The sequence below is a fragment of the Bacillus rossius genome, chromosome 2, assembly GCF_032445375.1.
Source record: "Bacillus rossius redtenbacheri isolate Brsri chromosome 2, Brsri_v3, whole genome shotgun sequence".
NCBI classification, from domain to species: Eukaryota; Metazoa; Arthropoda; class Insecta; order Phasmatodea; family Bacillidae; genus Bacillus; species Bacillus rossius.
In genome coordinates, this window is record NC_086331.1 from 104,382,343 (window position 1) to 104,399,553 (window position 17,211).

Genomic DNA, 17,211 nt, shown 5'->3' on the forward strand with positions numbered 1-17,211 from the left:
TACTGTGGGCCTGTTATAATACATATGTCACCAATAACGTTTACGAATTATTATTTTAGAATATACATGGCAACATAATTTAATAAAATAAAATTTGGCATCAAGCTTTCCTCAAATAAGAAACAATAAAAATAATGTAAAAGACTTGTTTCAGTTTGAGATTCTTTTCCTGGTTCAAATTCAAAATTACTTTTGTGTACGTTTCCAATTTTCACTACGTGTTAAAGAGATTATTTGTTTAATGTTTATGTGTACTTACGAAATGTTATGTTTAATTATTCTCCGAACCATTATGCAATTATAAAAACGATGTTAAAAATTTGTAATGTCATTAAACCGGAAACATTATACAAAGAATATCTCTGAAAAATCATTAAGTTAGTTACAACGTGTTTAATGGGTTCATTAATTTTATTTTATTGTGAATTTTACTAGGAAACTGCCACATACGTATTCGCACAGCAACAAGGGACTTAACATTTCACTTTTTCTTGAAACATCTATTTTTGATGCTTTCCTTAAAAAATAAGATTCTGAGAAAGTTTCAGTTTGAAATTGTAATTTAACTTTATATTGTTTAAAACATATAACAGTAAAAAATTTTTAATATCATGAAATACTGTGCAGGTTGTACTTGAAGTGTGTGATATTTTATGATATTTGCATTGTATAGTCATACAGAAAAGTGTTAAATTATATTGTAATTGCTTGAAAACCTAGTGTACTTATAATCCGCTTTATGTACAAATTAATTTTTTTTTGTTCTTTCCTTTATAAATATAAAAAAATAAGTGTTATGCAACCTAATCTGATAATATGACAGGCTCGAGCGTTTTCCATGGCCATGGAAAAGCACTTTTGTTACGATATGCTTTCGTCACATGTAACGTTTTCAATAACACAATGCGACCTACAATCTAATAAATACGTGGATGTTACCAACAGGTGTCAAACAAAAAACCTAAACATAACTTTAGAAATATAACAAAAAAATGTTCGGAGGAAATTAATTTCGCATAACTAGTAAAGTATCGGAATTGATTGTTTTAGCAACATAAAAAAAAAAAATCTTTGTCATACTATTGTGGTTTTACAAGGAAAACAAAATATTTTCTAGCCATTAAATAAACTTCAGTAAATGTCATCGGACTTATGAATAGTCAAATGCAGGGGAAATAGTAAGTTTCATTCAAGTGAATCGCTACGCGCCACACAGACTTGCGCGTTGTGTCGGGTGACGTGAGCCCCCGACTCACCCGGGACGAGGCTCCAGAAGCAGCTGGCGCCTGCAGCCGCAGCGGCGCAGGGCTGCAGGACGGCGGTGCGCGCTCGCCTCGTTGTTTACCCCGCGCTGGCCATGTCGCCCGCACCGCGCGCCGCCTCGTTCAGGCGAGCGCGCGTGGCTCGAGTCACGGCACTGCGGACTCTGACGCCCCCTCCCTTCCCGCTTGAACGCCCACGTCATACTCCCCTGCTCCGCCCCAGCCCTCCCCCCGTCCACTGCTGCGCACCTTCCCCTCTCCACTTCCTCACGTGCAACCTCCCCTCCCACCCCCTCACCCTCCTCACGAGCTCACGCCGCACCACATCGCCCATCCTCACACCCCCTCCACCCCATTCCTTGAGCGCGACCACGCCACTGCGCGCGCGTCAACAGGCGGCAGATCAATATGGGCGGCGCAGTCACCCCAACGCACCCGGCGTTGTTGGAGGTCTGGGTGTTCGTTACGATCGTCTTCCGCGGCCAAGCAAACTTGCGCTTACACGTCTTTCTGCTTAAAGCAGGAGTGTACTGAGAATTTTATATAGCGGAGGGGTAGAACCAATTTGCCCGCTATTTGCTTGATGATAGAATGTTTGGGAGTTTCTGGAAGCAGTGGGGATATATCCCTCCTCCCCTTAAGCATGCCACTTGCCTAAAGTATTGTTGCCTAAGCTCTAAGGAAAAACGATTTTGGAAAAATTTCTGTCAGAGAAGTTGATTGGGATGGGAGGACTCAAATAAATATAATGCCTTTAGGAAAAACGACTTTTTAACTCAACGACTGTTGCAAAAAACCAAGTTTCTTCTTCGTAATTAATTACAGAAATGTGATTTTCAAGGTAAAACGACGACTTTAGGCAAAATTACTAAAAACAAAAATAATTGTTAGGCAGTATGATTAAGAAAAAAGTCTGTAGGCACAATACCAGCATTAAAAGTGGACAACATTAACACAAATCTACTTTAGGATAAACGACGCACTTCCGGAGGCAAATTTCCTTAACTCGTGGTCATGGGTTTGAACCCCATCTGGAGCACGGGCAGCCGTCTTCCTATAAACCTTTCAGAATAAGGCAGGGGTTTTAAAATATATTTTATCATAATCCCATTGCGATGTGACGGCAGCAAGAGAAGAATTTGTGGCTGATTTCTAACTTCATATCATTTATTGCCATTATGTTACGTTTGTCAATACATTCGCTATAAATAAATATAAATATAGTAAATATAAAACACCTTCATCAATTCAGCAGTAATCCCATCACGACCTCAGTCTTTCTGGTTCTCAACTTATACACAATATCCATAAGCTCCTCCATTTAGAAGGGATAAACATGATCCACATCACATGGTATATTCACTAGTGACCTTGTGCAAGCATGTTAAGGCTCCTCTCAAGCAAGATAGTTATCAGGGAGAAGTACCTGCAACAGCTCCACTAAACTTTCACCTATATCAGCACAGAAACCTGCACTCATACTCCGAGCATGCATGGGATTTAACACTCTATATTTTTGGGCTGCGAACCTATTTACTATGCCTCAAGGATATTTTTTACTTTCGATTTCCACAAATCACTTTGAGGACTCAAGCCTGAACTCTCGGACTCTTTGGCAGTGATAATGACAGTGCATTCGATACCTCCTTGTTCTTCCTCCCCAATCCCAATTACGTCCATTCGGTCCAGACATTGCAGGGAGGAATGTCGGTGGTAGTAAGCCCTTAACCGGGTACAAGCCTCATGCAGTTTATTCGTACTCCAAGCATTGCCACCCCTGACCTGTTTGTGTTTCTGAATCCCTTAAAAAAATTGACTGTGTTCTTTCATCAATGAAACCATTAGCTAGTAATAGCTGATAATCCATAATAGTTATAAAAGTGTACCATCAAACTTACTCCTGTCTTTTCCCTTGTAGAGACCATTGAAAATTCATTATCCCTCACTCTAATGACACCAATTGAGAACTGATTCAGTGTATTATTACTATAAAACTAATTCGTCACAACCCAATCTCTTATCTGATCATTTACACTATTGGTACACAAGTTCATATTAAGGCAGGATTCTCTTTCCTGAGCAACATACACAAAAGTGGGAAAGTTCCCTGGTTGATTTAGCATGTATAGTCCATGAATCAGCAAAAATTTATTCACTTCTTCACCCTTGGCATATGTTATGGCTGAATGCCATAGCTCTGATTTGGCATTTATATCGGCTTGAGGCAGATGACACGCCTCATGACTTGTGTTTTGGCTAAATATATATTTTTTATTATTTAATATTTACCTTCAAGTTACACTAGTTTTGGCACCTTGTATTTTTAGTAACTTACTTTCTTTACTTATAATTATAGGACTGATTATTTGCTTCTCAAAAATATTGTCATGTTTTGAAAAAATAATTTTAGTAATTTTTATAATTTTTATTAAATAGAGTAGGGGTGCCACAAACGCAGGAATGGCATACCGGAAGAGTACAAGAAGTATGTGCGTGGGTGTACCACCCTGTGCTGAGACTCTTACCAGAATTCCGGTGTTATTTGTGGAATGTGCGAGTGGTGTGCTCTGCGCATGCGCGGCGCCCGAATTAGTCTGGTCGCCAACTCATTATACCTGGAAATGTTGGAGGACAAAGATGTTTTGGCTGATTCTTAATCAGTTTTTTCCGCTGATTACGAATCTGCCGGGTGCCACTTTGTGACACGTGGGCAATCGCCGCCATTTTGAAAAAATGGCGCCCGAGAACACTTTTTCGATCATATTTAATTAACCGTTGGTCTTACGTAAATTTCTGTAGTTACATGAAATAAATATCGTAAATTTCTTCACAAAAATGATGTCTTTAATATTTTTGATAAACTTTACGGTTTTATTGCAATGAGAGAAATTAATGTTGCAATTTAAACATTTTTTCTTTTATTCGACCTGAAATACTAAAATAATGTCCCAAGCTGTTAGGTCTTCTAGTTTTATTCTTATATAGTATGTTGTAAATGATATCTAGAAAAATGTTTTAACAAATTACAATTTGAACATTGTTTATTATGCTTATTATGATCACACTACCACATTCGCCTATATTTAATTAAATGTCATCGAAACTACATTTAAAAAACCAACATTTCCCTCAAAAATTAATTTTCATAATATGAATTGTTGTTATAATAGGTTAATTTGTAATTTACACGCGTATCATATTAATAAAATTTTATATTTTAAAGTGTGTAACAAACAATAACACATGGTTATGTTTATATGAAATGATATACCATTCCTCGGAGCATTTAGATGTCACAGTATTTGAATGTTATATCTTCCTCTTGATTGTTTTCATTTAAATTTCTTGTATGGAGGTTGAAACACTGTTTGCCATAGCACTTACAAAATAAAGTACATGGAAATTTTCCGGCACAAGTACATCTGATGGAAGAGCAAGGTTTGAATTTGATAACATTCAGGATGTCTGCTGGAACAACTGCAACTTCTTCAGGCAATGCAACAGGCTTCAGGCTCTTCATTGTGTCATCTCTTGCCCAACCATAGTTTGTGGGGTCGATGTCAGGAGGATCTGGATCTTCAGCTGAATACCAGTGCATGACTTGCAGATGAGCCCGTTTTACATTCTCAACGAAAGCCTCCGTTGTAGGAGGTAGTGATATTAGAGGTGGAACAACGTTCCTAGCACTCCCAGTTCTTCTTGACCACACCACAACGCGAGCTTCGGACATTGTCGTCACATTTCTGGCTCCGTAGCATGCTGCTATTAGTTTGGTTGCCTCTTTTACAATGTCCTCCATTTTAGATTCTACTTTGCCCAAGTTCTCTAAACTCAAGTCTGACTTCACTTGTCTGAGAATGGTGACCTTACCCAAGCCATACAGATAAGCAACACTATCGCATCCTGATATCGCATGAGCGCATAATATTTTAGAAACTATTGGTAAATGGTTGCCAACTGTAGCTCCTATGTCAATTGTTTTTCTCTCATGGCTTGTAGATGTCTGGTAGACTTCGCATGTCATATTCAATTTTTGGTAGTAGTAACAGAGGAGCAAGAACACATCTGTATCATCAGAAACTACGATTATTCTCTTCACATTGGTCGACTTTACAATGTTAATTAATTGATGCACCATTATTATGTCATCTTCTTCATGAGTTGATTTTAAATAGACCTCTGGCGTGATAAGGCCTTCCATTATTTTGACTGGTACTGGATCTCCACTCGTTGCAACCAATTTATGGCTTAGTTTTAAATCTTTACAATTTGCCACTAGTACCTGGCAAACTGGACTTTATTTTTGGTATTGTTTAGAATAATATTTTTTGGAGGAAGACTCAGAGTCAAGTGAAGCTGGAAGTTTCTACAGACTCCTTTCTTTCTTGATTGTCTGGTTGCAGACTTTATGCTGTAATAAAAATACCTATCAAATACAATATACACATCACTTTGTACAAGGAACTGGATCACGTACTTATAAACATTATTAGCTAGATCAAATACAGTGCCTGAATATGGCAAGTGGACGACCCAAAGTGTAGCACACCCATCGATGACTGTTACATCGGGAGAAGGTATCAATCTTGAAAGATCCATGGAAGCCAGTTTTTCTTTTAGCGCACTTTTTCCCCACTAATTCTCATATTTCCATTGTTGTCGAACATACTGCTTGGTACTGGCGCGAGCTCGTAACACAAAACTTTGTCAATCGATAGAATACGTAATAAGACCAATGCACTGACTCGGCTGTATATCAGAGCAGTATCAAATACAAATGGATCACCAACTTTTACATTGCTTTTCATGGTTTGCATCGAAACCACTGTTTGTTTCAAAGATGCATGAAATCCGCCTGGTAATGATTTTTTTAAATCTGTTAATCCAAGACTACCTAATTCGATAGCTTTCTCCACATTCACCTTTTCCGTTGCAATTGAACCAGTTACAATGTTAAATAGTCTATTTGGATGTTCACTTGGATTCAGAGGATTAATACGTGTTTGTAGTTTAACATGTATTTTCTGTCGATCTTCCATATCCGACTTTATTCTAGGTTTACTTTCTTCCTTGTGATGATTCGCGTCAAGTGTTACACTTTTGTCATTTAAATCACAAAGATCTTTCACCAATTTGCTATTTGTATTGAGGTTGAGAGCCCAAGTATTGATTGTTTTGGGCTGCGTTGTTATCCCTATTAGTCCTCCTGGTCCTTTTCCATACCGCATGAAGGTTGTTTCTATAAACATGTCCGACCACATTCCATTCCAAAGCCCTTTTGATGTCGCATGACAAAATTGCTTTTTTACATAATCGTTTTTAAGATGTCTCTTGATAAATTTGACATTTGGATAATGTACACAAGACCATAACGCAAGTAATTCCAATGTCCCGCACTAAAGAAGTACGGAACATTGACTCTGCTGCCCACATATACAAAGGCCAATCACCTTCCCTTTCTGCTCGTACGAAAAGCATGATAATGAACATAGGTTTAATGAGACAATCAACCCACAAACGTGTAGTTCAACTTTGGTTAGCTGTTTCTTCTAATGTGTGTATAAAATAGCTTCCTGTTTCTAGGGTGGAACGCAAAACTTCTTCAGTAATAAGCCTAAGTGCCCTGACATTCTGTGGATATTTCTTTCCCAGTAACATTTGGATTACTCCTCCAAATGCTGATTGAAGACGACACACACACACAAACACACACAGGAACAACAGTTTCGGGAAACTTTGGAACGAATTGGAAATGGTCTTTACTAAGGAATCCATCCCAGCATTCGCCTGAAATGATTTCGGGAAAAAATAAAAAACTGAAATCAGGATGACTAAACCCGGGAAACAAACCTGGGTCCTCCCTAATGCGAGTCCAACGAGCTAATCCTTGCACCAGCTTGCTTGGTTTTCATTGAGGGGAATTTTGGTTATTTAAATGTAGTTTCGATGACATTTAATTAAATATAGGCGAATGTGGTAGTGTGATCATAATAAGCGTAATAAAATTTGGTTCAAATTGTAATTTGTTAAAACATTTTTCTAGATATAATTTACAACACAATATATAAGAATAAAACGTGAAGACCTAACAGCTTGTAACATTATTTTAGTATTTCAGGTCGAATAAAAGAAAAAAATGTTTAAATTGCAATATTAATTTCTCTCATTGCGTTAAAACCGTAAAGTTGATCAAAAATATTAAAGATATCATTTTTGTGAAGAATTTTACGATCTTTATTTTATCTAACTACAGATATTTACGTAAGACCAACGGTTAATTAAATATGATCAAAAAAGTGTTTTCGGGCGCCATTTTTTTCAAAATGGCGGCGATTGCCCAAGGGTGACAAAGTGGCACCCGGAAAATGCGTAATCAGCGGAAAAAACTGAATAAGAATCAGCCAAAACATCTTTGTCCTCCAACATTTCCAGGTGATGCTAAATTTGATGGTTTGGCGACCAGACTAAATGTGGAGCTAATCGTCGGAGCTGCATGAGACTCTGCTTCGTAATGCCTGGGGGTGAGCACACGTCGGAGAGTGGGGTGCTCAACACCTTCGTTCGCCGGAACATCTAGTGCAGACAGACTGCACCACCTCCAGAGAAACGAGTACCACCTGGACTCTGGCTGCAACACCTCAAGTGCCAAAGTAAGATCCGCCCAGTATTTTGGCCTCAATGGTGATGGAACAATTTTCCTGTAAAAGTGCCTTTCCAGTTTGCTAGTGCCGGGGCATAGAACTAACATTGTTTGATGCGGCACAGTATTTTTGGAAACTATCTTAGAAATATTTTGCCAGTTTTTCACAGCCCCGCAACTACTTCATTTTAGTTTTGGAACTAGTGTGAAAGCATGACTTCTGTTGCATTTCCTCGCGCCTCCAACACGAGACAATTTTATGGCAAGCAGTGCGCGGGAGTGCGCGCCCAGGGTAATCTAGCCGCGCGCATTGGACTGCGAGCGCGGCGCTCGCATGCAGTGTAATCCCTGCGGTAGCCACTTGTGTGTCTGGAGTGGGAAGGAGGTGGGCGTGGGGGAGTAACAGGCTCTCTACACTAAGCCTGCACTACCAAAACAGTTGCGAAAAACAGTTTTGACATTTTCATATTTTTGCATAATACTGCAGTTTTACTACGAACTATTGCTTCAGTTCTCACCCCGGACCTGTCTAAGCAAATCTTTTAAATTTTGGAGCCATCGTCCATAAACCATTACGTCACCTTCTTTTCGTTCACGATTCGGTCAGAAACCCGATCGCACACACGCAAGTATAGTGCTAATTGGTGGCACACTCAAAACATAGACTTAACAGAGACTGTAAATATTTAGACAGTACCACCACGGCGGACTTCCAGTGGCGCAGGAGCTGTCTGGCGGGCATCATGGCGCGACGTGCTTTCCCGCGAGACGGCCATCGTCTGTCCAATACCCGCCCGCTCCCTCCACCTACCGCGCAGGATTGAACCAGATACAGTCGACTTCCCCCCCCCCTCACCACTCCCCCCGGGCACCGCTCGGCGTCTGGACACCTCTGTGTATGCTGTGGGGTCTTCCTCCTCCTCCTCCTCTAAGGGCACTGTGACATCCTTCTTTCTTCTCCGCCGTGCCTGCAGGACATCCGAGGGAGTATCCAGCTCGAAACGGAAGTCACACATTTTGCTCTATAACTAAATACGTTGATAAATTCAGTAAGAAGTCAAAACAGTTTATTTCATTACGAATGGTCTTATCTTCGCTCTCTGTTATTTTTTGTCCCCCCTATTCACTCTGCAGTTTGTAACACACTTTCTTTTGAATTTTAACGTGTTCAGCATTTTTCATGTTAGTTAACATTTTGTGTTTTTACCCCCTGAAGGAAAGAAGGGGGAGGGGGTTCACAGGCTCAAAATACCACTCTCTTATGTTCAGTAACTTCAAAAATGCTTTCTAAGTGCCCACAATTTACACATATCTGATAAGAAAACTGGAAATATGAAGAGATTACATAAGCAACCTCACAGCCAACACCCAATACCTGTACCACTACATAATGCCAGTTGGAGTGGTGATCACACACCAGTAGGTCCAGAAACTCATCGCACACCAAGATGGCTGCCATAAGGTGTACACCAAAGCGTACCTTCTTTACTTTCAACCCAGGAAGTTTTCCAGCTACAGAGTAAGGTTCCTGCACAAATGCGATATCTATCTCACTTGGCAACAAATAGCTTCCAGCTCTGCTGAGTCTGCCAAGGACCTATGCATGTTACGTTTCACATACTTAACCATAATCGATGCATGCAGCCTCCATAGAATTCATATTTGCCAATATGGGGTAGGTGCATGCAGTGACCTCGTGATCCACATCCTTCATACCATCTCTGTCGCAGTTTGCACAGCAGACCTTAGTTGTTTGGATTTCCTTATAAGTATGTCCCTCTAAACCACATTGCTTACAAGTTTGAACCTGCTTAAAACTTCCATATTGATGTCCATAACACTGGCATTTATAGCACTTGGTTATAATAATACATAATAAAAACACATTCCGTTATACCGATTGTCCATAAAAGAATGTACCAATTTCAATGGTATATTACAACAGTATAATTTAAACAGTTTACAACAAACCATACATCAAATTAAATGCAAACCACCCTAGCTTTTCTTACAAGTATTCAATATGTGCAATTTTAGTTATATGGTACACATGCAACCTAAAGTCCGATTCTTCCCACACTTTGGTTAACAAGTCCAAAGTAATGGAAGTAATAGCCTCTTCAATTCTGTGTCTCAAAAGTGGCAAATCAGTAGTTAGTTGCAAAATGTAAACAATGTCTTTTATAAAGCTCCAGAGGAAAAAAATTCCATGGCTTTTTGTCAGGTGAACGTTGAGGCTAGCAAAAAAGAACTCATCGCCGAACACCACACGATCAAGAAAGTCATCTTCCCTCTCAAACGCTTGAAGTGCCAAGTTACAATACACACCAGAGTCATTTGGCTTTAAAACATGTAACAACAGTAACCTGTTTGAACACATGTGTAAACGTGTTCTTAAAACCTTCCACATGGTCACCTTTGGCAAATGAAATTCCATACATGCTTTCCAAACAGATTTATTAGGACTATTCAAGAAAGATGCTCTGACATAGTCAATATTCTGTAAATACACTTTTGGTCATCCCATGCTTTTCCCTTTACAAACACATAGCTGGTCGTTTCGAATCGTCTATACCATCGGTGGATGTTTTTGCCACATGAAGGATCACAATTAAACTTGAAAATAAATGTACATTGAACTGAAATAACAGATTCACTCTTAGGAAATTGCTGAACACAAAATACTTTATGCTTAGGAGTCTCCATTTCGTATAGGTGGTTCTGCAAGCGAGAAAACAACAAAGCAATACTCGTACATGCGCTTATCTAAAACCGTTTGAGTTAAACTTTAATTGTGACCTTGAACCAACACACTACAGTTGTTACTATTAAAATTTATAACTGGGACATTATTTTATGGACATACAGTATATATAAATATACATATATAAATACTTATATAAATATACATATATAAATTATATATAAAAATAATAAATGGTCAGTACATCGGCAGGGTGTATAGACCATATGGACTCAGCCAGGACTGTATCAACAAATGCACCTTCTCTTTCTTCCTGTCCCCCAATGACACATCTGATCTCGAATTCTGTCTGAATTGTTCCAGAGTCATCTGATAGGAATTGAATTTAATCTCAAATATCAGGTCTGCCAATTCACTACTAGCAAGATTGTTTTGGAAAATTGTACTTGATAACCAATAGGAACAACTTCCTAAGCTTATGGACTCGCACCTCCGCCGACTCCTCGAGAGCAAATATCATAGCTCTGTCAAAGGGCTTTCATCCCCTGCTTCGACAACTACATTATTGGTCACACGTCTTATGGCCTTGATTTTAACCTCCTTAGTTTTTTCTTCAGTCCTTCCACTATGGTAGCCTTGGTTGTACTCCTGAGTGTTATGTTGTCAACAGAATGGACTATCAGCACCTTCTTGACGGGTTTTATGGACACAGAACCAGAAGGTGTCTTCGCTGCTTGAACGGGTTTTGCACTCTTTCTATCTTGTTATTAAGCTGCCTTAGCACAGGAAGGTCGCTCCTCAACTGGTGCGCTCACCTGAACCTCATGTTTGCTTCAAGACGACCAGCCGGAAATAGATAGGTATGCACCATCCGATGTACTACCATCTGCAGTGTTTACCACTCACTGGTTGATTTCCATAGCCGCGAATAGCTCGACCAGTTCATTATTTAGCAAGATGCTGTTCAAACCCCCCACGAAAGTTTTTGTGGTGAGAGCCAATTGGCTCAAACTGAAAGTACTGTCAACCACTGATCCCTGTTTTTTGTGGCACTTCCTTATCGGCAGGCAGACTGCAAGGTTACCTAGATTCATTAGTAGATAACTCTCCATCATCAGACTTACCTGTAGGCACTTCTCCTTAAGCCCAAGCTTTTCCTTACACTTTTTTGGCCGAATATGCAATACCAGCTTTCCTCGCTGCCACCTTGCTTCTGGTGTACAACTCATTGTCACTTCCAGAACTGTCGGAGACGAAACTCACCTTGCGAGACTTCTTCTTATCCGGATCCTAGGGGCCTTCATTTGCAACAGACATATACACCCGAAACTTAGATGGAGTTATAGCAATCACTTACTTTAGAACACTTTGACTGATAAACTGCTTTAGTTACCATCCAATATCATGAGATGGTGTGGTTCATGTACGTACTTCTTCTGACTTTCCTTTCCTTTCGCAAGCACTGTCCTCAGCTCAAATCGAGAATTGCAACTGTGAACAGAACTCAGTTTGGCCGTCCCAGAATACTCCATGAAGCACGTATTGAAAATATGAGATACCCTGAGAAAACATAAAAAAAGAAGAAAAAAAAGCCTCTCAGTGTAAAGGCCCAGTTGCTCTTGAAATATCAGCATCTGAGTAATGTCAATGATACACGCGATACACGCACCCACCTCCCCCTTTTCCGCTAAAAGGGAATCCTCCAGATATTTTCCTTTGCTATGCATTAACTGAATAATCAACTATTTTTAACACAAATCTGCTTCTTAACACACATTTACTCACGAGGATAAACTGTTTGAATTCAGCACGCTTAATACGGTGGCCAAGATAAAATTAAGTTTAACAAGGAATCTAAATGTAGAAAACCAACTTGTTCACTATAAAGTCGGCGTGGCCTGTCCATTGACGGTTGTCACATTTTACCTTCTGTCAGAGTTGCACACGATTCACTCGTGTGGTTTTTGCAAGTTTGTTATTTGCTTCTGTTATTTCAGGGCATGCCAAATAATAATTAATAAACATACAAAGCTCATTCAAACGTACAGAGGGTGTCCTAATACAGCAACATTCCTAGGTATAGGCCTACATAGGTATCGTGAGATTGTAAAATGTACACAAAGGATTAAATGTCATAGCGATTTCAATCAATTATTTGCGATATATCTTTTTTAATTTCCTCATATTTGGCTGGTGTGTTATTTTTTAGTCCGGCACGTGGACGGAATGTAATTTGAGGATGTCGATTAATTTACAGTTTCTTGGTGCTCTATATTTAATCGCCCTGGTTGTGGGGGAAAAATGGGGGAGGGTTATGATGTGGAAGCACTCTGGTTTGTTTTCAAGATTTGTTTGAGGAGTCGTATTCATATTGCTGCCAGAACAAACAAAGGAAACAGATTTCCGCTTAGCCTACTTAAAATTTTTGCTTGTAAGTTATGTGGGGTTGCAAAATTGAAGACACAATTAATGGAAAGCATAACTAGTTTCAAATAACAATTGTTAAATATTATTTAATTTATAAAAATAAAAATTTATTCAATTAAAATTATTCCACATACCACAATAACACGGTTCAAATGCAATGGCTATTTTGCATAAATATATATTTTTAATACTTTTCCCTTCATTTTAATATTTGAGGATGTGTGTACTACATCACATGAAATACTTTAACTTCAATTGTTAATGGCCATTGATTCTGTAAGGTGCTCCATTTAAGTTCAATTACTGAATTCCCGTACCTTAATTATACACATCCAACAAAGTTCACAGAATTACAAGCTAGTAAAAACTCGTATCAGAATTTTTATGCAGTATCGTTTCACTGAGTTTAAATTACTGACTTAGAGTTTTAGCCTTATTTGATTAACAATTAGCTCATAAAAATGTTCGTATCTGCAGCGAAAGTGTTTGTATCTTAAAAAAAAAAAACAATATGTGTGAGCACAGAGGCTCAGAAATTTATTCGATAACTAACTTATAATTGGTGGCAGACTGAATTCACATTAGAATACAAGCATGATGATAACACAAGCTGTGTAAAGGAAATGTATGTCATTGTACTCAAGAAATTTTGCCATTCATACTGCCCACCATAATCGGCTTCCTAACAGTCTTTTGTAAGGGATACTAAACATGGGTTATTGCCTGTTTGCAGAGAAAAAGATGTACTTCCAAATATTTCAAAAAGATTCAAGCTGTTCTGAGTAAAGGGTTTTGCACGTGAGGTTGACTGGTCAGGAATCTCAGATTTTTAGAAGTGGGGAAACGAAGCGGACGTTTCTGTTAATCGGTAGAGTTTCTTGGTGTGCGGCTGTTTCCCTAACAATGAATTCCATCACTGCTTCCTTAGCCAGTTCATAAAAGATAACGAAACTTCATTTATTTTATTTCAAGATAAGTGTTTGTGATTAAACTTTATATTGTACAATAATATTCCAGTGATTTAAACAATTCCCCTGCTGCAATTTTTGTGTAAAAATTATTTTTGATTTGAATTTTAAAATTTAAATAATTATTCTTTAATTCATTGCTATTAGTTTAAAAAAAACAATGTTTTAATAATTGAAGGAATTGAAAATTTTTCAAATGGTAATTTAGTAACTTGTACAATAAATTACCACTTAAAAATGCAGACTAATTAAAAGTAGTTTAAATGATATTAAATTGACCAATTACGTAAAATTTAATACGTAAATAAACTAATTAATTTATTTTAAATCATAGCGGATTTTTTAAAAATTAATTTTGGGTTATTATATCTGAAAACATCTAAAAATAAAAAAATGCCAGTGATTTAAATGAATATTTGTTATAATATTTTGAAGAAAATTATTTTTAAAATTTTATAACATATTTTCAAAAATATTTTTAATGCAATAAATATATGCATTTTTATAGCTTAAGAAGTTGAATTGTTTAGATAATCTAAAGTGGTTTCATAAGACAATTTACTTTTAGCCATTAGGTCGCTCTTGCTCGTTTATGTCGTAAAAATCTTTATGGCGTCGCTTAGTGCGAGGTTGGGGTTCCCAAATCCGGGAGGGGTCAAGGAAGAGAGAGAGAGTAAATTTATGGCCCTTTGTTTTCTTGAAACAATCCACAATCCACTCAGTAAACGTCAGCCGAGCTAACAAATAACTGCAATACCCGGACAGTTACGATCGTATAAGCGAGATTGATTTTTTTTAAACTTTATTTTACCGAATCTTCATGTCTGTTCGACAGTGAGGTCACAAGTTACGAACGAATGCCACTGAGGAAGTGCAGGGATAGTGAAGAATAACTCGACCGTGGTCTATGGCGAGTGTCCACCTCACAGCCCCGAATTCAGAAGAAAAAAAGTAATAAGTAATTATATACACTACAACGCAACATCACATGAAGAAATTCCCTCATGAAAAGCTTAGCAGTAAATAATGCAGGATATTGTTAATGGATCACTACAAAAATGTTATTGTTCAGAAAACTAAACTGTTACAATTACCAATTACAATGTTTTTAGACGTTAATAATGTACTGGTTTTGTGGTTGAGCAAAAGTTTTTTCAGACAAAGTGAAACTTTGTTGGACAGGTATTACAAAGAACATTTAGACTTTCAAAAGTAAAATTGAAGTTATAATCAAAACAAACACATTCATGAATACACCATGCAACTTATTGTGTATCAATAATACTCTTCGTTATTTTATAACAATTTTTCAGCTGAAATCATCGACTAAAGCAGGTTAATTGTTTCCAAACGAGTGCCTGTGTGTGAGTTTGTGTATGTTTGGTGTCTGTGTGTAGGCGCGGCAAAAATAAACAAATTAGTGTAAAAATGTGCCTTTCTTGCGCGTGCTGCCTAAGAGTTACTTCACTGCCCTTCCGCTTGGAGCGCTGAACCTTGTCCTCAGTGGTTAACATTGGATTTTCCGTTCTAAACCTTCCCTTTTCTATGGTTAATTCTTATGCGGTTAGCTCGTGTGTTAACGTTTTCTCCAAATATTTGGTTTTCTCTGCTTGTCTGTCAACTTGTTTAATCTGTAGCTCTGTTTATTGAGTCATGGAGCTTTTTAATAGCTGTGTATCTGCGATCATCTGAATTTTGTGTTCTGGAATCTTAATTTGTTACTAAGTCAACTGTATTCATAAATAAAAGAGAGGCTTCTATTCAAAACTAATTTTTACAAAAAAAAAAAAGAGTGTAAACAGGCCTGTTAGTGACAGTGCTGAAGTTGACTGTGCCAGTGACAATGTTTCTTCTGGTGTTGCAAATACCAGTACCGTTGATCAGGACCCAGTTTCAGGGGACTTCAACCAAGTAAGAAAATATATATATTTATTTATTTATATATGATAGTGGAAACTATTGCCAAAGCATTTCCGTTCGTTCACTAACACGTGAAGAAAAAATTATCGCTTGTAGAAAATGTTTGGAAACCTCAAACTGTATACAAATTTTCTTCTACTTCTAGTAGTTCCAGTTCAAACCATACTAGATCTTTTCAAATGAAATGCCTAGAAGTATTTTAGTGGTTGGCTTATTCTGAAGAAAAATCCGGATCATTACGTAAATATTGTGTAATATTTTCGCACTCCAAAAGTATAGGAAAAGGAGATCAACAAGTAACACGGACATTAGTACACAGGCTTTAAGTGATTAAAAAAAAACGCAAAGGATGAAAATTGCACATATCAAAAAACATCAGTTTTTATTGCTAAAGACACATAATCCATTGCTACAAAAAACTGAGAGTGGTTTCAAAGCTCAAAGAAGATTAAATAATGAAAAAAAAAACAGAGAAGACTTTCACCTATAATACAAAATATGATATTTTGCGGAAGGCAGCAAATAACAGTAAGAGGTCATCGTGACGGTGACCAGAAAAAAAGACGGAAATTTTCGATCACTGCTGAGATACAGAGCTAACAGTGGAGATGATGACATTGAGGACCAGTTAATGAACAGTGGTGTGAGGAGCATGTACACAAGTTATTTTATTCAAAACGAGCTCATTAGCACGTTTGGTTAATTAATCCAATCTCAAATTGTGACAAATGTAAATAAGTTAATTTTTTATTCTGTTTTAGCAGATGAAACAACTGAAATTAACCAAATAGAACAGGTTTCTCTTTGTGTACGTTATGTTGAAGACCAATCATACAACATTAGAGAAGATTTCCTAAATTTTTCCCCCATTTATGACGTTACTGGTGCAGGCTTAGCTAACACAGTGTTAGAGACCTTGTCAAGTTTAGGGCTTGACTTGAAGAAAATGAGAGGTGATGGATACGATGGTGCTGCCGCGATGAGAGGGCAACTCAGAGGGTACAAGCTTCTATCAAAGAAAAACCACCACTAGCCTTATATACACATTGTTCTTCACATAGTCTAAATTTGTGTTTGTCGTTTGCAAGTAACATTGCTTCTATAAGAAACTGTATGGGCGTTATCAAAGAAGTCTGCGGATTCTTCCATATGTCAGCCAAAATAGCTGAAATACTGAAATCAACATCTAACTGCTGTTCTAAACAAAAAAAGAGAAACTTATTTCACTATGTGAAACACGATGGGTGGAAAGGCACGATTCGGTGTGTTTATTTGAAGATATTTTAGAAC

The 17,211-nt window shown here is 37.8% G+C and overlaps 1 protein-coding gene across 1 annotated transcript in view; it reads right to left on the reverse strand.

Moving 5' to 3' along the window:
- LOC134528943 (anoctamin-7-like) overlaps window positions 1–1,596 on the reverse strand; it is an 86,546-nt gene extending 84,950 nt beyond the window's left edge. Inside the window, exons 1-2 of the mRNA XM_063362611.1 lie at window positions 1,561–1,596; window positions 1,257–1,471 (exon numbers count right to left, since the gene is read on the reverse strand). Coding sequence (XP_063218681.1) covers window positions 1,257–1,471; window positions 1,561–1,596 — 251 coding nt within the window. The remainder of the gene's footprint in view (window positions 1–1,256; window positions 1,472–1,560) is intronic.
- Between the last annotated feature and the right edge of the window lie 15,615 nt (window positions 1,597–17,211).